At 35.6% G+C, this 19,709-nt stretch overlaps 1 protein-coding gene across 3 annotated transcripts; it reads left to right on the top strand.

Annotated features, from left to right (window-relative positions):
- The first annotated feature begins 4,291 nt into the window (after positions 1 to 4,291).
- On the top strand, positions 4,292 to 12,948 carry LOC133870495 (uncharacterized). Of its 3 annotated transcripts, none has more exons than XM_062307645.1 (2): positions 4,292 to 4,549; positions 9,651 to 12,948. In XM_062307645.1, exon 2 carries the CDS (start codon positions 9,890 to 9,892, stop codon positions 12,656 to 12,658), a length of 2,769 nt encoding a protein of 922 aa, XP_062163629.1. In that variant the 5' UTR covers positions 4,292 to 4,549; positions 9,651 to 9,889; the 3' UTR covers positions 12,659 to 12,948. The 3 variants fall into 3 exon arrangements, with proteins under 3 accessions (XP_062163629.1, XP_062163630.1, XP_062163628.1); XM_062307646.1 differs by having other exon boundaries at positions 9,602 to 12,948; XM_062307644.1 differs by having other exon boundaries at positions 9,529 to 12,948.
- The last annotated feature ends 6,761 nt before the right edge of the window (positions 12,949 to 19,709 follow it).

The following is a 19,709-nucleotide window of genomic DNA, read 5'->3' as shown; positions in this document are numbered from 1 at the left end:
GAGACTGAAGCACACGTAGCAACGTTGCGGTTGAGTGGACTGACAGGTGTGAGTGCATGCACACGTACTATTCTGCGTGGCGAACTTTTAGGGGCCTTGTTATAAAAGTTGTTGGTGCCAGAACCCAGAAGGGCCTCGAATGTTTTAAAACTTGGTTGATGAGTTCATTATTTATTTATTTATTTATTTATTTTTAAAATATAATAGAAAATAAACTACATATAAAAGCATTTCTAGTAGTCTCATCAAATTTTAGTCACCAAAATAACTAAAAATTATTTTTTTTCTATTCTGGTGAGCCACTTTATTAAAATTTCTCCAGCAGCCTCACCATTTTAACTAGTCAATATTCACTATTCCATTTAAATAATAATTTTTTCATATTTATTTATTTTTTCTCTATATAATCTTTTTACAAAAAATCATTTATATCCATGAAATAAGGACATTATCGTGTGAGAGATGAGAAATGGGAGAAGAAAATGAGAGAAAAAATGAAAAAAGTGTGCTAATCATGTGAGAGAGAAAGGTGAAACAAAATTTGGTGAGTAGGTTGTTTAGTGAAAATGCCTCATCTAATTTGGTTAGTAATTTCAGTCATCAAATTTTTTTGGTAAAAATGGTGAGGCTGCTAGGAGTGGTTTTTCAAGATTTTCATCAAATTGGCTCACCAAAATAGCTAAACTCACACAGAAATCCAATCTAGATTGACGTTTAGCACTCACTGCTTGAAAGAGAAGGTCGAGCAGGAATGTTGTAGCGAGGCTGATGGCAGCCTTTGACCGCCAGGAGTACTCTAACAAGATAATTCCATAAAATTTAGTTCCCGACTAGTTTTCGAGAAAATTAGAGAAGCTAAGAGGTATATATATACATAATAGTTAAGGTGGTGAGTCTAACGCCCAACTAGATCAAAAATTGTTAAGAGTTTAAATTTGAATCTGAAAAATTTTGGGCACTAATTAAAAAGGCTAGTTAGAAAAGAGTCGTTGGATTTGCTTGGAAAGATCCATATATTGTGGAGGTCGCGCATGTAACCCATGCACTTCAAAGAGGTGTGTGTGATCCACCCACAAGGACTAGAGCCATAGGGAGGAAGAGGGTAGGCTGGTGAAGGTGAAGAGGTGTGTAAAGAGGTGTGTACGTGGATGACCGAGCAACATGTGGCATTTATGATTGATAATTTTTTATACGATTTACGAACCTGACATAAAATTAATAGATTAAAATTAAAAAGATCTAGCCCATTTAATTAATTAGGTCTCGTTATGGTTGATTTATATAGTTATAAACGTATGCCTCAATAGAAACCAAACTCGACAACATGAAGATAAATTGTTACCCCTAAGAAATAACATGGCAAGGCCTTGGGCAAAAGTAAAAATGAATAATAACTTCCCATTTTCTCAATTTCTTTTTGTTTTCATTCTTATGTTTAACTCATTATTTTTTATTGATTTGGTTAATATTAATTAATCTGCATCAGTTCTTGACAAACGTAACAGCTTTTAGCAAAACTTATTAAATTGGTTCATAGGATTTGACCTTGTAATAATTAAATTTATAGGCTCTTAAAATATCAAACAAACCCACGTACTATATCCTTGCCAGTATCTAAATAAAGAACACCAATAGTTTTTGGGGTGCTTAAAGAGGGTGGCCGAACCACTTTCATGAGAATGGATTAGCCACCCTAGAGTCCCGAAGGTCATTGAACCACCTTAAAGTTTTATGAGAATAGGCGATTACCTTCAAAACCCACTTCTAGGGTGGTCAAACCACCCCCCCAAAATATCTCTTAAAATGGTTCGGTCCCCTAGAACTAGCTTCCTTAGACTCAAGACTCTTAATTAAAGGTTGTCAACCACTCTCAAAACTAGACAGAGGGAGTGCCCGACTACTTCCAAGTGCCTATGAGTTCCGGTGGTTTGTCAACCCTTGATCCAAGGTGTTTAATATTTTTTTTATATATAATTTTTAATTTGAAGATAAAATTATAGTTTTATAAGGACTTTGTCAAGAATTCATGTATAACAAATAATCCATATGATTTGGTTGAAATATAGTCGACCTGGCCTATTCAGACTTCTTACTTCTATATATATATATATATTCTTATTTTTCTAAACTTGTAATATATTATATTCTTGCTGCCCATTATATATAGTATATACAAGCTAACTAATGGGTACTTATCTTTTGGCCGGCCTGTACATACGACTCTATACAACATATAAAAGCTGCATGTTGAACACACACAGATATATATATATATCAGAACATAGAAAAAGAACATATTGGTACATATTGTGCTGATTATGGTATCTTATATGATCGATTGACTATTGCTCCTCTCTTTTCATCTTTTTTTTTTTTAAAATATATATATAAAAAATAAAAAAATAAGATATACCCTAATTAACTGCCCAACCTTACTCCTCCCTTTTAGTCACCTGAATAAGATGGAGAGTATTTATAATGATTAAATCCTATTAAAAGATGATGCCAAAAGGCACAAGACTGTTTCATGACCTAAAATCCACTCCAAGTGTGTGATGCAAGGGTTGATTTTACACTTTTACTAACGTCAATGGTCCATCTGGTCTTATTTTATTTTACTTTCGTTTTCTAAGAAATAAATGTCACAAAATAAACAAACTTATTGGAAGAGAATATTAAAGAAGTTCTCGACCATTGATAGTTTAACTTTATTCTAAGAGAATATTAAACATCGGATGGAATCAAGAAAAGAAAGAGATTGATTATAGTCATGATCGAGATCATGACTATTATTAAAAAAAAAAAAAAAAAAAAAAATTATATGGTAAACATATAAAAAATAAAAAATCATTTTTGATCGATATGGTAACACATTCTCCTAGTATTTTATGTTTGATGTGTAACTTTCTTCTTTTATTACTTTCATATCCATAACTTTCCAAATGTGTTTTTAATTCCAAGTAATGCTAGCCATACGGGGGTTGTACTTATGGCTAGCTTAATTACGCATTGACATGGGAATACCCAAAAATACGATTTAGCCTCTTTCACCTTAATTGAATTTTTGGAGTGGTTGTACTGAGTAATGTTTTTTGCACGATAATGGTACATACTTTGTACAACAAGCTGATGTATAAATGATTTCACTTTTTTTTACATGAAAGTGAAAAAAAAAAAGTGTGTACAATTATTTTGAATATCATTTTCCACATTTCAATTTGGTGGGGCTAAAAAAATTACAAATTGTTAAAATGTTCTTTTTTAACAAATTTAAAAGCTTAAAAAAATTGCATTGTAGACATTTTTTTTTTTTTGGCTAGAGGGGGCATGGCCCCACTAGCGCCCTCTAATTCAGTCAATGATTACGACCATTAGATCCGGCGCTAAGTTCCACCCTAGGTGGTGGTTAAAGGTGACCCCAAACAAGAGAGGGTGTATAATTGTTTTTAACTGACATGACAAAACACACTTGTCGCTAAAATTACTCTTTATGTTAAGTTCGTAGTTGTTTAACAACAATGCAATATAAAATTATTAAATAATGTTATTTTTAATATTCATTTTACACATGTTGATGTAACATGTTTTAAGTTATTTTTTAAAATAATTAATATAAAAAATCACTTAAAATATATTAAGTCAATCGATATAAAATGAGGGCTCAAACAGCACTGCTCAAACTTGTTACTTGAAAAGCATCATCATTCATCGTACCCAAATATCCCTTTCTTTCCATTATTAGGGGTTTTTTATTTTTTTTCTTTCCATTATTGGGTTGGTACTGCCTAAAGTCCTAAATATCGCCAAAGCATCTCCATCTGCACCCAGGCCCAACTGGGTTCGACTGGCGGACAAACGAGCAGGATTGGGCTGGGGCCACTCCATGAGTACCCACGCGCCCTCTAGGGGCGTGGGAGGGAGAGGGAAAGGATGGCATTTTCTGACTCTTGGATTTATTGGGTTACATCTATCAGACTGAAATCCATCGAATTTAATTCATGTAGGCGTACGGATAGGGTGGGGGCCACCAGGAAGCTCTGTAACTCCCCCGAAAAGCTGTACATATAATAATTTTTGGTGATTCCCACGAACGTGTCCTGAGGGGCCTACCTTGTTTCTTTTGAAGAGAGTTGGTGGGGGCCAGAAGTCACTGTCGGTCCCACGCCCCTTCTGTCTCCCACTCGCACTCATCAGTTGTTCTCTTTCTTAGTCTCTGTCGCCGTCTCTCTCTTCCTAGAATTGGTGGTTTTGTTTTTGTCCTATTGATAATTTGATATTTCTCCAGTCCAATTGAATTGTATTTTAGCAAAAAGAAAACAGTGTTTTTACTGCTGCCGATGTAAGGGTAATTGTGTCGTCGTCACCGTGGCTTTGTGAGTGGATACCTGGAGAGAGAGAGAGAAAAGTGGGGGATCGGTTTGGTTGGTTGGACTTTTTGAGGGGTTTTTGAGTGACACAAAGAACCTCTTTTTAAAGGGAGACTGAGAAGGAGAGAAAGACTTCAGCTTTGAATCCCCCATCTCTCTCTGTGTGACTGCGCCACCACCAGGTCAATTTCTTTTGTAATCCTGATTTTTCTTCTTGGGCTGGTGTTGTTTGCGTTCTTGTGTGTTGTTTGGTTTGTGGGTATTTCTTCTTTTTGGGGTTTAGATGAGATATTTTGCATGTGAAAATTTGGAAGGCACGGTCTTTGCAAAGGTACCCATTTGGGGTTTCTTGTAGAGTTTCTATGTTCGGGCTGCCATGGTGAGCTTACCGTTTGGTTGATGGGGAAATTGAGGGAAAAGTGAACCAAATGAGATATTGGGTCTGATTGTTTCTTTTCTTGGTTTGTTAAAAAGAATAGAGAAAAACAAAAACAAAAAAACAAAAGCATGAATCACTCGCTGAAACTGGTTTTGGTTGGTTTCTTTACTTGGGTGTCGAAAAATGGGGGAAGTCATATAACAGACTCTGGATCTCTATTCAGTTCTGCATTTTCTCAGAACCCCTAGGGGCCTCATTTAGGGTATATTGAATTTTGGGAGTTTTCCTCTGTTAAATTGTTTTATGAGTAGAGTCTCTCATTCTGTGCTTTTGAATTGGGATTTGGATCTTTTCTTGTTTTGAGGTTTTTCGTTTATTTTATTTTACTGCTTTGGAATTGCACACGGTTACACTGAATATCAATTTTAAAGATTTATTTTACTCTAATTTTATGTAATGTTTGCTTACGGTTTTGTCGGTTGTAGTTAGACTATGTTCGTGGTTGATAATTCAATGCTTCATGTGATAGCAAATACGGTGGGGAAAAAAAGTGAAATATCTTAGGTCTCTTTGTTTTGGATTCTGGATTCTAACATATGCAAATTTCATCTCAGCTGAGCATGATAGTTTTTAATATAATTCTATGATTGTTGCAGAAAAAATATTTAGAATCACTGTCTGGATTAAAGATCTAATAATTTTAATGCCAAGATTCTTGTTTGTGTATTAATGAGTTGGACTCTTTGTAACAACAACGATATGCTTGTTGCTTTGTTTGTTCGTGTTTTTTAATATATCGAACAGTGGAAATGCTTCTAATTGCCCTGCATCTTACAAAGTCTTCATTTGTTTCCCTTCATGAACTAGGTTCTATGTCCTTCAGAGTGCTTCCTACCCTTAATGCTGTTCTATTGTGTTAGTTGTGCTTTAAGGGCAATATGAGACTTTAATTATAGTCTAATGCCTCTAGCATTCCTCTAGGATTTTATAGTATCTTGTCGACTTTTGGAAATAATTGAATGTGGAAGACAGGTGGCAAAGATGTGGTAATTACTTGGGTTGTCATGTTCATTAGGTCATTACCATATATATGGAATTTGGTTAGCATAGTGTAAGCATGTGCTTGTGATTGTTATCATAAATAGGGCAAATAGATATTGGTGCAATGGTGAAAACATACCATATTAAGTTGTAAAGGTCTTTCACCCGTTCCCTTAGGGTTTATGGTTCCTGGGTGTGTCTTGTTGAGCTGGTGCCTTAGTGGAAAGCTTAGGTAGGCTTCTATAACATCAAACCGAACTTTAAAACTAGAACCAAACTTCTTGACTTATACTGCTGCTCCTTGAACTTTGTTTCCTTTTTTTTTCTATAATTTTTAAAGATTGTGTGGTTGCTTGGTCTTTCTTTTAATCATTTCTTGATGGTAGCTATCATGAAAATGAAGGTCCAAAAATTATAGGAGTGCAAACAACCATTGCTTTTTCCAGATAATAGTATAAGTAGTATGTACGAGCTGTTGTTTTAATCATTTGTGGTTACTATGGAACAATGTGAACAAGGAACAATTATTATTTATAGTATATTGGCTCTACAAAGTTCTTACGCTGTTAGGTTTGAAACACTATTTTTATTTGTGTGTTTGTCGTTTTCTTTTCAATTTTTTGAAGAGAGTATTAAAGTCTGTTATTGATACCAGCATGTTGTTGAATTTTTTTTGCATAATGACATTAAAGGAAACTGCTTTAATTAAAACCTATAGTGTTATTATCATAATTAAGTTAGGACCTAATGAGGAAATTAAGTTGTTAAGCATTTACAATCATTGAATAGGGCAGTCCATCTGATTTTAGGCTAACACAGCAACTGTACAGCATTTTGTTGATATTGCATGGTCCTTTTTGTATCGTTCCTGAACTGGGAGAACCATTTCTTTTGTTCTTTTAGTTTTTGCACTTCAATCTTTTTTGAAATTGCAGAAGTTAGCAAATCAAGGGGTCCACTGTCGCGTGTCGAGTTCGGGTTGTGTCGAGATATGAGTATAAGATTATATAGGTTAATCTTAACCCGACCCATTTAAATTAACGGGTTAGACTCGTCAATCCTAAGTCGGTCGTGTTGGGTTTGTGTCAGGTTAGTGTGTTACTTCAATATTTTTTTGAAATTGCAGAAGTTAGCAAATCAAGGGTTCCACTATCGCATATCGGGTTCAGGTCGTGTTGAGGTATGAGTAAAAGATTATATAGGTTAACCTTAACCCGACCCATATAAATTAACTGGTCATACTCCTCAATTCTAACTCGCTAATTTCATGTCGGGTTAGTAGGTTGTGTCAAAAATTGATAGCCGTACGTGTTAAGTTCAGGTCGTGTCGAAGCATGTGTATAAGACTATATAGATCAACTCGAACCCGACTTATTTAGTTAAACGGGTCATACCCTTAACCATGACACCACCCATTTAAATAAGCAGGTGACATACCCTACCCACATAACCCATTTAATAAATAGAATGTGTTGGGTTGACCTGACCAAATGATCCACCAAGCCCGTTTAGCTAACAAAATTCTCAATTATTGAGCATGAAAATTCCATTTTATAAAAAAATATTGGCACAATAATTCCCAATTACTGAATATAAAAATGAATTACATTACCGAAGTTATATCTTTATAATTAGGGATGAGATTGAGGGTATTTTTTGTCTTAGACTTTGCGGTTTAATTTTTATCCAAAAAAAAAAAAATTGTAAAAAAAATGTTTTAATTTATACAGGTCATGTGGGTTGACCCAATTATGTAGCTTGTCTAATCGGGTCAAACCCGGTTTGGCCTGGCCCGAATTATATTTTACTAAACCCTAACCTGCTAATTTTGTGTTAGGTTCAAATCAAGTTCGTGGGTCATGTAAAAAATTGCCAGCCATAGGTTCCTATATATTGATATGAAAGTAGAGCTTGATTTTACAATCCAAAATTTAAAAGATAAATATTCAACTTGGAGGGCTCGATAGATTGAAGTTCTAGATAGATTAAGACGAGACCTATGCATAGGACGACACTAACATTTTTGAAAATTTCATGAATTATACTTTATCCTAACCTTGTTTCAATGAAATCTAATTGGATCATGACTAGTGATACTGTAATTTACCAAATACCATAGTTCCATAAGTTCACTCCTAATAATTTTGTAAAACAAGATCTACTTTAACATTCTATTTAATTGATCGGTTGACAACCATGTCAATTTGTCACAAAATCATATGTATTATCTTTTGCTGCATAAATCTTTAATAAATGAACCACAAGTTCAGTGATTGACTCCATTTGGTGATGGTCTTGCTCTATTGCTTTCCTAACATTAAACAATTTAACAGGGTACATAAAAAACTCTAGATCATGTACTATGTAAATTTGATGCTTATATTTGTTGATAATAACTTTTGTTAATGAAGGCTAGGAAAATTACCAGAGCTTGGAATGTTTATATATCTTAGTCTGAAGTTAGTATGTTGTAAGCTAAATTACATGGACTGTATTCATGTGTGCGCATCCGCATGTTGAATTGTCTTTACCTATACATTACACTGATGAATTGTAAAATAGTCCTTTTCCTTTTTGGGATAAGATGAATTATTAATGTTCTGAATGTTCAGTGTGGATATATCACTCTCTTGAAGTTTGCATGGCTTGTATGACCTAATCATGGAAGTTTCTAAGAAATGTATTATAGATGTGCATGTCTTTCTCAACATACCTATTGAGTTTATATTTATTAAGAAATGTTTTCACCTTGTTTTCTGTTCCTATACTCACATTTGTCATCATAAACATGAATATGCACTTGATATCAATGTTCTGTACTCTTACAAAAGGACCTAAATTTATTCTTGGCTTATTGGGCCTGTTGGGGCATGTGTAAATTGCTAACAGATTTAATAAGAAAATCAGCTTTCTAGCATTTCAGATCCCAGAATGGTTGGCTTTTGCCTTTCAGACTTCTTGATTAGGATTTTTGTCAAATCAGACATCCAATATTTAATTTGTGGGTCAGTAGGCTCTGATAATAGCAACAGGAAAGGAAAAGTTGTGGATGTTATGCTGGTTAAGATGAGTGTGGAAATTAGAATTTCTTATGTTGAGACTTATAGGTAAATACAACTCAAGCACCACCTCCATGAGATTTGATCCCTTGATATCGCCCTTCACCCTTGTTTGTGGGAGGAGGAGATGCTATTTGGTGCAGAGGCTGTTGTTAAAAGTGAAACAAAGGCCACATATATATAGTATTTTTTCACCTTTTTTTTCTCAGCTGAATATTGAGCATCATTGTATGAAGATTGGTTCCTGGAGTTAGTATTTTCTTTCTGATTAATGAAGAATTTGGTCAAAATGGTCTAGCAAGAAAGTATGACGTGTTTTGGCCCAAAACTTTCTTTACAACTTCAGTTCATTACATTAACCTCATTCCAGTCATCAATCAACACATTATTTGCAAACAGCTTATATGGCATTTATTAAGGATGAAATGAAGGTCTTTTGTGTAAAGGAGTGATCTTTTCTCTTACCATACCTATTGAAATGAAGTCTTTTGGCATGGTTAGTGCTGCTAAGCAGGAAATCTTGGTTTCGTTGTTGCTTAGATACTGAGCTAAAAGTGCTCTGTGGACCATAATATCCAACTAGCCTCTTGCCTTAAAGTCTTAGTATCTATATTCTTTTGTATCTCTGACATTAGTTCCATAAAGTTTTAAGATAACTTACCTATAATAAACGTTCTTGCAGGAAATAGAATTGTCCATAGCTGGCTTCGTATTTGATTTACTAAATTTGAAAACATCATGCTGTGGTGTTACAGTGTTCAATCTCCCATCTTTAATGACTGATGGACTTGCTGATCTCTCTAGGATGCAAAGACGGTCCATGATGCTGCAGAATCATGTCCTTGTTAATAATTAGTAAAGCAGTTCGCCACTTGTCATTCTTCATGGTACATCTGTAACTTTGTTGCTGAAAGAATTCGGTGGCTTTTGGTGGGTTGAACCTACTGTACAGGTTATTCCAATGAGCTGATAATAGCGTATCATTACTTCTTTGAAGTTGAGGATCTCAAAATACTGTTTTCAAGGCCCATATCAAAGTATCTATGGACCAGCATGATCTAAAAGCAAGTGGAATGGCGAATGATGTGCAGCAACTTTGTTCTCTCAGAGAGCACAGTCATTTAGGGGAGGCAAATAGCTTATCTGATTGTTTTGGAACATGTACTGATGGAAATGCTGGACTGCAAAAACAGGATCATGAATCTGACCATGAAACAAGTGGTCGCAGAGCTGATAAACTGCCAGAAATGGAGAGGAATTATCTAATTTCTTCCACTGATTGTGCCGTAGAAAATATGGATGTTTTGAGACAACCGTCTCCTGTTATTTCCACTATGAAAGAGTCAATACTCGGAAAAGAACATTGTGCTGAAGGCACTTCTGCAGTAATATCCTGTTGTAATGGACTTGAAGGCCAGGTGAAATCGAAGCAGGGTGAAGTATCTGCACTTTCCCTGGAAGGGAATACTTCTACAAAGAACATCTCCATGAAGAGTGATATTAGCTCAGACAGTGGACAGCGTCTTGACAAAGAAAATAATGAGTTAGTAGATGGGAGAATAACTGGGTATTGGTCAAATGCTGGTGAAAGTGGATTGAAGTCTGTGATGCAAACATCTTTCCATGATAAACTGTACAAAACTGAGTCTTCATCTTCAAACTCAACACATATAACTCTTCCAGCTTCTTCAAATGACAGCTGTCAGGTAACATCAATGGATGTTAAAGCATGTACGAATAGCAAAACTAGTGCCATGGACACTTCCACTTGTACTGACTTCAAGAGTAATCTCAAAGAGCCTGCAGTCCGAATTTTAGCGGTGGGTATGGCGTCACAAGCTTCCAAAGATGTGCTAGATTCTACCATCTTTCATCCTGGAAAACAACAAAATGCCACTAAGGTTTCAGAAATTGTTAATGTCAGATCAAAGGATAGCTATAGGGTGCTGGGAATGATTTCAGACCATAACTCTCTTACTGTGGAAGATATTGATCTTCAAAATCCAAACCTGTTTAAGAAGAAAGTCACAGAAGATTCTAATCATGATAAAGTGCAGCCCTGTTATGTGCTGGATGATGCCCTGGAGGTGGCTCGGAGAGTTGCAAGAGAAGTGGAGAGAGAAGTTGGTACATTTAGGGAGGTTTCAGGAAGCTCCTCTTCTGTACATGAGAAAAGTGGTGAGGCAGTTCATATGAGCTCTGTTGATTCTGCAGATTCAAATAAACGAGACTGCTTAACAGAGACTGGAAGCGAAATCCAGTTTTGCTGTGAACAAGATAACTCTGATAGTTTTTGCTCTATCAAAGAGGTGGTGGATCTAGAAACATCAGCAAGAAATGAAGGGTCGTACTTGGAAGTCAAAGAGCCATCACATGGCACGGATCCTAGGATGATGAATGTATCCAATGACTGTCTTCATCGTCAAGAATCATCTTTTGTAACTACAAAACCAGAGGATGGAGCTGCCAGTGACCAGACTAATGTATTTAGATTTGATCTTAATGAAAATATCTTGGCCAACGAAGACGAATACCCCGGACATTCAGTCAATGGAACTATATCTTGTCATGCAAAAACTGTGATAAAGCCGGTACCTGTTCTGGCTAAATCTGGAATTCCTTTTTCCTTACCTTTGCTCCAATCAAAGTGTGAAGAGGAACTAGGTGGCTGGAGGAGATCTGCTGCTAGTGCTTTCAGAAAAATTTCTCTTTCCAAGAGTTACAATAGGAATAAGTCATCATCCCCCAATGATAACAATGACTGCTCAAAACAATCACAGGTTAAAGGCATTGACCTCAATGTTGCTGCTGCAGGAGTTGATTTTGACATGGAATTGCTTCCCGACAAATGTGTCCAGGAACAGTCAAGTTTAGCTTCTGAAGAGTCTTCTATGGAAGTCAGTTCTAAACGAGCAAAGAGGTTCCATTTTGATCTCAATTTTGTGAGTGAAAATGATGACAGCCATCGTCAATTGTCTCCACCGGCTTCATTATCAGGATACTCTGTTAGGGATTTTGATTTAAATGACAATCCAACATCTGTGGATGCAAGCATTGATACTTACCAGCCAGGCCAAGGTACACAAGCATTACGAAATGGTGCGTTAGATGATGATCCTGCAGTTTCATTTCTGGGCATTGCAAAGCAACCAGACTCTAGAAGTGTTGGCACTGGGTATTTGGCAGGTGTTAGTTCTTTGCATGGCTTTACCCATGGTCATTCCAAATCCCTTCAGGAAGCTGCATCCAACGTGCTTCCCTCAAATGAACAAATGCAGATTGTCCATCCACTGCATCACAAGTTGACTTATACAGCACCACCCCAAGCACCACCTCATGCTTTCCTCTATAACAATGGATTCTGCATTGACCCCAACAGCCTAGCCTCAACTGTATACCCTCCTAGTTTCCTCCCCTACATAACGGATCCGCGTGGAACCACTGTCATCCCTCAAGTTTTAGGATCAGGTGCTCCGCATATCATGAGTGTTCCTGGTGGAATGGGTGCTCTTTCTGCCTTCTCGGGTGCTCGACATATGATGAGTTTTCCTGGTGGATCAGGCCCTAGTGACATTGCATTCATAAGGCCCAGTTTTGACCTAAATGGCATAGCAGCTGCTACTTCAGAGAATGGAAGCAGAGTAGACAACGCCAGACAACTGTTTATTCCTGTAAGCAATTCAACCCTTGAAGATCCAGTCAAGTCTTTTCAACAAGTTGCTTTCCCTGCCCCACCCATGAAAAGGAGGGAGCCAGATGGGGGATGGGATTCTCATCAGCTTAGCTATAGACAGGTGACTTCTTGGCAGTAGGTTTTGGCAGGCTTCCATCATATCACCTGATGCTTCGTAGTGCGCTCTTAAGCTGAAGAATACTTATTATTTGCTGCTACTGTAGTTCAATTGTTTAACCTGACTACGGTAGTTACATGGAGTCAGACAGGCTTCCACAAATATGATTTGAGAATATAAGTTTTTGCCTATTATTCTTTGCCCTTTCTAATTTGATTGTCATTTTATCTATTGCAATTTCGATTGTACAAAGGGCTTCTGTACATATCAACTATTTATTTAGCAAATAAGGAAATCAGTGTTATCATCTAGTTACTAGACATCACAATTACTAAATACGTGAGTGTTTTGCATGCACCTAGTTAACACACTTTTGTGTTTAAATTAGTTTATTTTTTTTCTCAATATTTTTGCAGTCATGTAATTGAACCACTGTCTATAGCAGAAGATAACAAGCTGTTGGCTAGTGTTTACCTCAACATCTCTAAAATATGAGGAACTCAACCTCCAAGAATATGTTAGCTCGAGTATTACTTACTCTCATTAAAAGGAAATCGATATAGTGGGATTTATGGAACTCTTGAAGTATGAAAACAAAAATATCCTTAACCTAAGAGGGGCTATATTTCATTATCAGATAGTTTTGCATAGAGTAGGTTGTGATTTTGGAAGGTCGAAGGGAATGTCTTTAGCCTGTTTTTATATGCAGAAAATCATTTAGACAATGCATCTTGAGACACAGTTGCTTGTTTTAGGGTTTGATGGTTTATACTTTGAGGAGAGGGTATGTTTATAACTTAGAAGGTTCTATGGAATGCCCCCCTCTTTCCCCCTTCTCCCGTATGTAAATACGTCTTATTCTGCAAATACCAACCTTTTGTGCCAATGATTGGGAAAGTTAAACGTCAATCAGGGAAGCCATGATAATGAAGTCCTGTGATCTAGCCTATAAGAAAATGTTTAAACAGTAAAGAAAAGATGCCATTACGAGGAAATATTGATGAATTTGGCTTATGGAGCCCCATAGCATCACACTTATAGTTTTAGAGAAGGACAGTTTCTGTATGCATGCGGAAAGATTCTTATTGATCCTGCTTAGTTGTGCTTTTGTATGCATCTGAAAAACAGTTGGTTGTAGTTTGTTTTCATGAGCATTTTGAGTGCAGCTACTGGTTTATAGTGTTTGACCCTTAATTAGACAGCTGTAAGCATTTTTCTATAGGTAAATAGAATTCATTCGCCACTTAGTCCCTTAGTTTTGTCGATTTTTCCTTGTTCGTTTCTCTCTTCCTAATTAGGTGTTTTATTTTGTATACTTCCAGTATACTTAGGAATGCCTTACGCTTTCAATAAGACTAAATTTACTTAAAAAAGAAAAAAGAAAAAAAGAACAGAAAAAAGCAATAAGAAAATAGAAAACAAGGTTCTCACTAGACTGGACACAAACCAAGATATAACTTTGAATTGAAATGGCTTAAAATCTGATATGTCACAGACAAAGGGAAGATTGTGGACTGGCAGAAAAATATATGTAGACAATGCCTAATGGGCTTGGACAAGTAGATGATCATGCTAAGGATATTTACTTTACACAAAAAAAGTGAGTAATTATACATGTGTGAGTTCCATTTAGAAAGATGTCACGAGCGTGAGTGATTACTATAACATAGTTGGGGTGCTTAAACCTATAGGCTTAAGCTTTTTGGGTTGAGTAGTGTCCTACAATGCTATATAAATTATGGTTTTATTGAAAGACTCCCTAAGATGTAATCTTCAAAATAAGCCATGCATATCAGAGCCGATAGCCAATAGTGGTGTGCGGTATTGGTAAAGTGAAACAAGCACAAACAAGGGTTTTTGGAGTAAGGACAAATGTGCAAGGTGCATATAGACATGGTCCCTGAAGTAAAAGGCAAAGGTTCATGATTTTCTTATGCAGGGGACCGTATGACAGCTTATCTGTTAGTTCTTTTGGACAAATATTCTCTGTTATATACAATATATTAATATTTGTTGAATGTCTGAACAAATTTTCATTGTTATAAATAACTGTTGCATGTCACTTCTTTAATGATTTCATGCTCAATAGCTGTAATTTTCTTGCTAGCTAATACATACTTTTGATGACTCTTGGTGGTGTCAAAAGACAAAAGGACATTCATGCATTTGATCTATGTATGCACATCAGAAGTGCTTCATGCTTCTTCATATGCACTTACATGCACATGCATACTTGTCTACCATAGGAGAGTACTACTGATGCAGCTTTTGAATGAATGTTTAAGCTGATTTCTGATCACCTCTGTCACTTGCAAATCTCCCCCCATTAATAGATTTTTCAAGCAAACAAAATATATGAACCGTTTTGCTGCAGGAAGCTATTTCAACAATTCCAGAAAAACCTTCAATCCCCAAAGCTGAAATTTGGGAATTGCATAGATATGAGTATTATCCTCGTTAAAATATTAATTAAATAATTAAACTTATAATTTTTTATCTGTTTTAACACTATAATAACAGAAGTCCACAATTGGACCCTACTCCAAAGTATCCTCGTGAAAAGGTTGGTAGTCAGTCCACTGGAGGGCTGTTTGGCAAGCCTAAAGATCCGGCCGGTCAGAACTACTAAGTTTGAACAGGAGAAAGAAGTAGTTGGAAAGGCTATGAGAGAGATACCTACCTACCTTCGCTAGTCAGTAGTCATGGACCATTGGCCATTGCTAACTAATTTAAGGTCCTTAAATTATTTGAACTCACGTGATTCGTATCTCTTATCCATTTATTGGTGAAGAGTTTTATACAAAACCACCTACATTAATTAATAACCTATTTATGTTGAACTTTATTTTTTTATTTTTCCCTTTTCCATATAAAAAAATAAAAAATAAAAAAGAAGGAAAGAAACAAATTACAATGGGTATTTTCCACTCTTAATCTTAAGAGTAAAGAAAACGGAAGCTTTTAAGAATGCTTTCAAAAAATTTGTGAAAAACGGCCTATTTAGCAACTGAGTGTGCCTGATAAAGCTGTCCAAAGCTCGGAACGAAGAAGCTGATCTTGTATGTCTGCTACCAACCCTGCCATCATAGGGGCACAAGCCAATTAGATAATTAGTAGCCTTTATTGAGGGCTAAAATTGTTAGTTGAGAGTCACTTTCAAAAAGAAGGTAGGAGCGTATCAAACTCTCTCTTCTCCGGTGCCCTAACTTTGTAGAGTAATATCATACATCACTTCATTATCCTCTTATCACCTCAAAGCTCATGCGACATAATCTTATAACAAAAAAAAATTGCACGCTTTGCAATATGAACGGCTCAAATTCTACCCTATCATTAAAATTTAGAACTTTCTCCCTTTTTAATTACCACCGACCGTAGCTTCACTGCCACCACCGTCGGCGCCACCGTCAGGGTCACACCGGACTATATGTATGGAAATAGCATTAATTGCTTCTTGAGCAAGGTTCAGGCTCTTTTGCATAAATAATAATATACAATATTTGAATAGAAAAGCTTATTGATGATGTGTAAGTGTCAGTGTCAGTGTCCGTGGACCGTATTGTTTGGTGAGCTGTACTGTACGGTTCGACACAGGGACCTCCTCTCTACTTGACTCATTGGTGCTGAATGTTACTTTGCTCATTTTAATAATCTCATCCCATCTCAATCCACACATGTTATATTAATTATTTACTCTTTCTTTAAAATAATTTGATTTTTTTTTTTTTTCACTTTTTCGTCCGGAGTCAAGAAACGAGTGTTTGCCACCACCACCCGGACCGCTAAAAACCCAAGCTTATCGTTCTCTCATCATACTCTCTACCACTTCTTGGTCTTTCTCGATCTAGCCCGGACCGCTGTCCTTTTTCTTTTCTTCAGATTCTCTACATCTTGCCGTTCGTTTAAAGCTCACCTTTAAGGCCCATTCATCCTCAACATTCATTCCATGGCTCACTAGTGAAGCTCGTCACCATCACCATCCCGGCATTGCCCCACTCACTTATAGCCTAGACAATGGCATGAAGTCAATAAAATTGCATTTTTAATTAATCGCTGCCGCTAGACCTAATCATTGTGCTCATGTTGTAGAGGAGGGAGAGAGTCGTTTCGATTTTAGCATAAGAATAGATAATCGGAGTAGGTATAGTTTTGGAGGGTATTAACTAAATCTTAGATGGGAAGGAAAGATGCAATAGCAAATAATTAAGAATCCTCAAACACAAGTCTCAAAAGGTAGATTCTGTTCCTTTAAAGAAAGAGATAGTAAAGTTCTTGGGTTTTTTTTTTTTTTTTTTAGGGGGGGGGGGTGTTGGTGTGGGGTTGGGGAAGATATCAGATATCTTTCCAGCAATATCAAGAACAGTAACACATGCACATTATCAATAAATGATTTAGAGATGGATAGAATGATTACACCATAATCTTACAGCCAACCCTCACCAATATCAAAGAAGGACATTTAGGTGCAATATGATGCTCCATCCACAATGTTGTATAAAATTCAATACATGAAAACATATATATAATGTAGAGGCTAAATCTTAATTTCTTCCTTTAGTATATTCCTTTGGTAAAGTCACCATCTTTTAGAAAAAGGATAAACACAGAAGCCAAAAGCTGCCATGTTCTCTTGCATGTGGCCATGGTGCTACAAACAAAATACTAATTATGGAGATCGATCGAAGCAAAACCCTTTTCTGGATTAATTCTATTTCATACTCCTCCATTTTTCTTTTCGTTTATTTATTATTATTATTATTATTATTATTATTATTATTATGTCGTTGATAGGGCACCTCAAATGTCATGTTGGACTCACTAATTCCATCCACTTAATCAGTCTTTAAAATTATTATATTATTATTCTAATTGAACACCCACCTCAATCATTTGGTTCAATGAAAAATTGAAGAGGGACTTATATATAAAGATTTTTTTTTGTGAGTACATTGTACGGAAAGAAAAAAAAAATCTAACTTATAGAACAAAGAAGGTGGTAGGGGTATCTTTTCCAAAACATGGACGAAAAGATGAGGATAATGGGGAAACGATGTGAATGCAGCCAGAATAAATTCTAGTTGCGGCCCAATTTACCACATGGTGGGCACAGAAGTTTGCACTTCGGTTAACATGACTAGCTTACCAGCTAGCAGTTGGAGGGAGGATAGAGAGAATGTTGGAGATGATAGAAACAATTCGCCAATCTGTAGTAGATGCTGGATGCTGAAGCGCCAAAGTGACATTGAGAATTTGGAACCTATGAGTCTCTGCTGGAGGAACGCTAAACATACGATGTGGATAGAGAATAACAAGGAGCCAATCTGTCATGTTAGTAACATTTAATGCAATAGTATCCGAATGCCAAAAAGATTGGCCCCAAACTATATATAAAGATTAGTTCAATCTATTCATAGCCGACAGAATGAATATCTTTATATGGATCAAGCTCCACCTTGTATGGTATTCACAATAGTTTTTTTTTTTTTTTTTTTTTTTTTTTTTTTAGAGTTATTCGAATTACGTGCCATTTGGACAATTTAATTATAAGAAATTTTGATCCTTGAATGGCTAACATAATATAATTAATATTATTGAGCTATATTTTTTATTAATATTTTTTCAAATCCAGTCTAGAAACCTCTTAAAATATCTGATAACTACAAGACATTGAACAAAGAAGTAGTTGACGTAACATTCATGAGTTGAAGCTTCTTGTTGCAAGATGTGAAGACTTTCCAACGTACGCACGCATGATATATATTAAATGCAAATTAAAGCTAAATCTTATGAAAGCTACAAAGCTTATTGGTGCCCATAATCAATTCAAGGGTGTCTTCATCACTCCCCCAACCCATAAATAATGTGAAAAAAAAAAAAAGATTTACTTATCTAATTAAACAGGTCTCGGACAGCTCACCTACCTGTTTACGCAAGTGGGTCTCGTATGAACTCTCTCGTATTTGCTGTCGAATTCTCAAATTTGTTGGAGATAGAAGTCTAAGAATTATATGTATTTTAAACACGTATTAATTTAATAGATTAAATTAAAAGAATTTTCTGAACAACTTTTATCCTTAAACTAATATAAATTTAGAGTGTGAAAAGGAGAAAAAGGTGACAAAAATCCAAAAATATATCATCCAATACTCCAAAAAAGGTTGAAACCCCAATCACAAAAACCATTGAAAACAACCCTTTCCACTTTCCAGTCTCCACTCAATACCCTGCTGACCCACCGCATATTCGCCAAAATACTTTTGGACCATGCAATCAAAATTACTAAAATATCTTCTGCCCTACCACTGGATCCCCTCCTTCAAAAGATCTTTTTTCTTTTTCTTTTTCTTTTTTCTTTTTTACCAAAAGAAAAAGATCATTAAATTCTACGTTTCATATTCAATAAGGTTGTTGCATAAAGCTTATCACAAAGTTTGTCCACAGGATTTATATTTATTATTGTGTGCCTCTCAAGTATTATGATTCTAAATGATATAATTATTTACAAAAAGTGAAAGCCATTTAGAAGAAATATTATTTATTTTTAATTGATGTGAAAATTATAATGAAATTGTAATAAGATATCATTATATATATATATATATATATATATATATATATATATATATATATATATATATATATATTATTTTAATTGGAAGTTTGGGTCATCCACATCCATTGATCCTATTGACCAGAAGACAGACATGATTGACAGCAAGAAAGTAAGAAACAAATTAAACAATGGATGGCGACCATTGGACTGCTGTCAACCTGTGGTTTTATTATAGTTTTTTTATTTTTTTTTTATTTTTATTTTTTTAAGTACATCATAAACTATTACAATAAAAATTTAAATAAACAAAAACAGGAGTGTTTGAGCAATCTAAATTTAAAACTAAGAACGAAAGTACGCGGGAACAATGCTTTCGAAGATGTAGACCCTTTGGCTCGAGGCACTGATGCCACAAAGCCGGAATCACCAATAAAAGTGATATCACAAGTGATATAACTACAATTAGCCCAAGATAATTGAGATTAGAAAAATGATTAGTGTTCTACAATTTTCTTATAA

This window comes from Alnus glutinosa, chromosome 6, assembly GCF_958979055.1.
Source record: "Alnus glutinosa chromosome 6, dhAlnGlut1.1, whole genome shotgun sequence".
Lineage (NCBI taxonomy): Eukaryota > Viridiplantae > Streptophyta > Magnoliopsida > Fagales > Betulaceae > Alnus > Alnus glutinosa.
The sequence above is the reverse complement of the archived record's forward strand: the minus strand, read 5'-3'. Positions and strand labels throughout refer to the sequence as shown.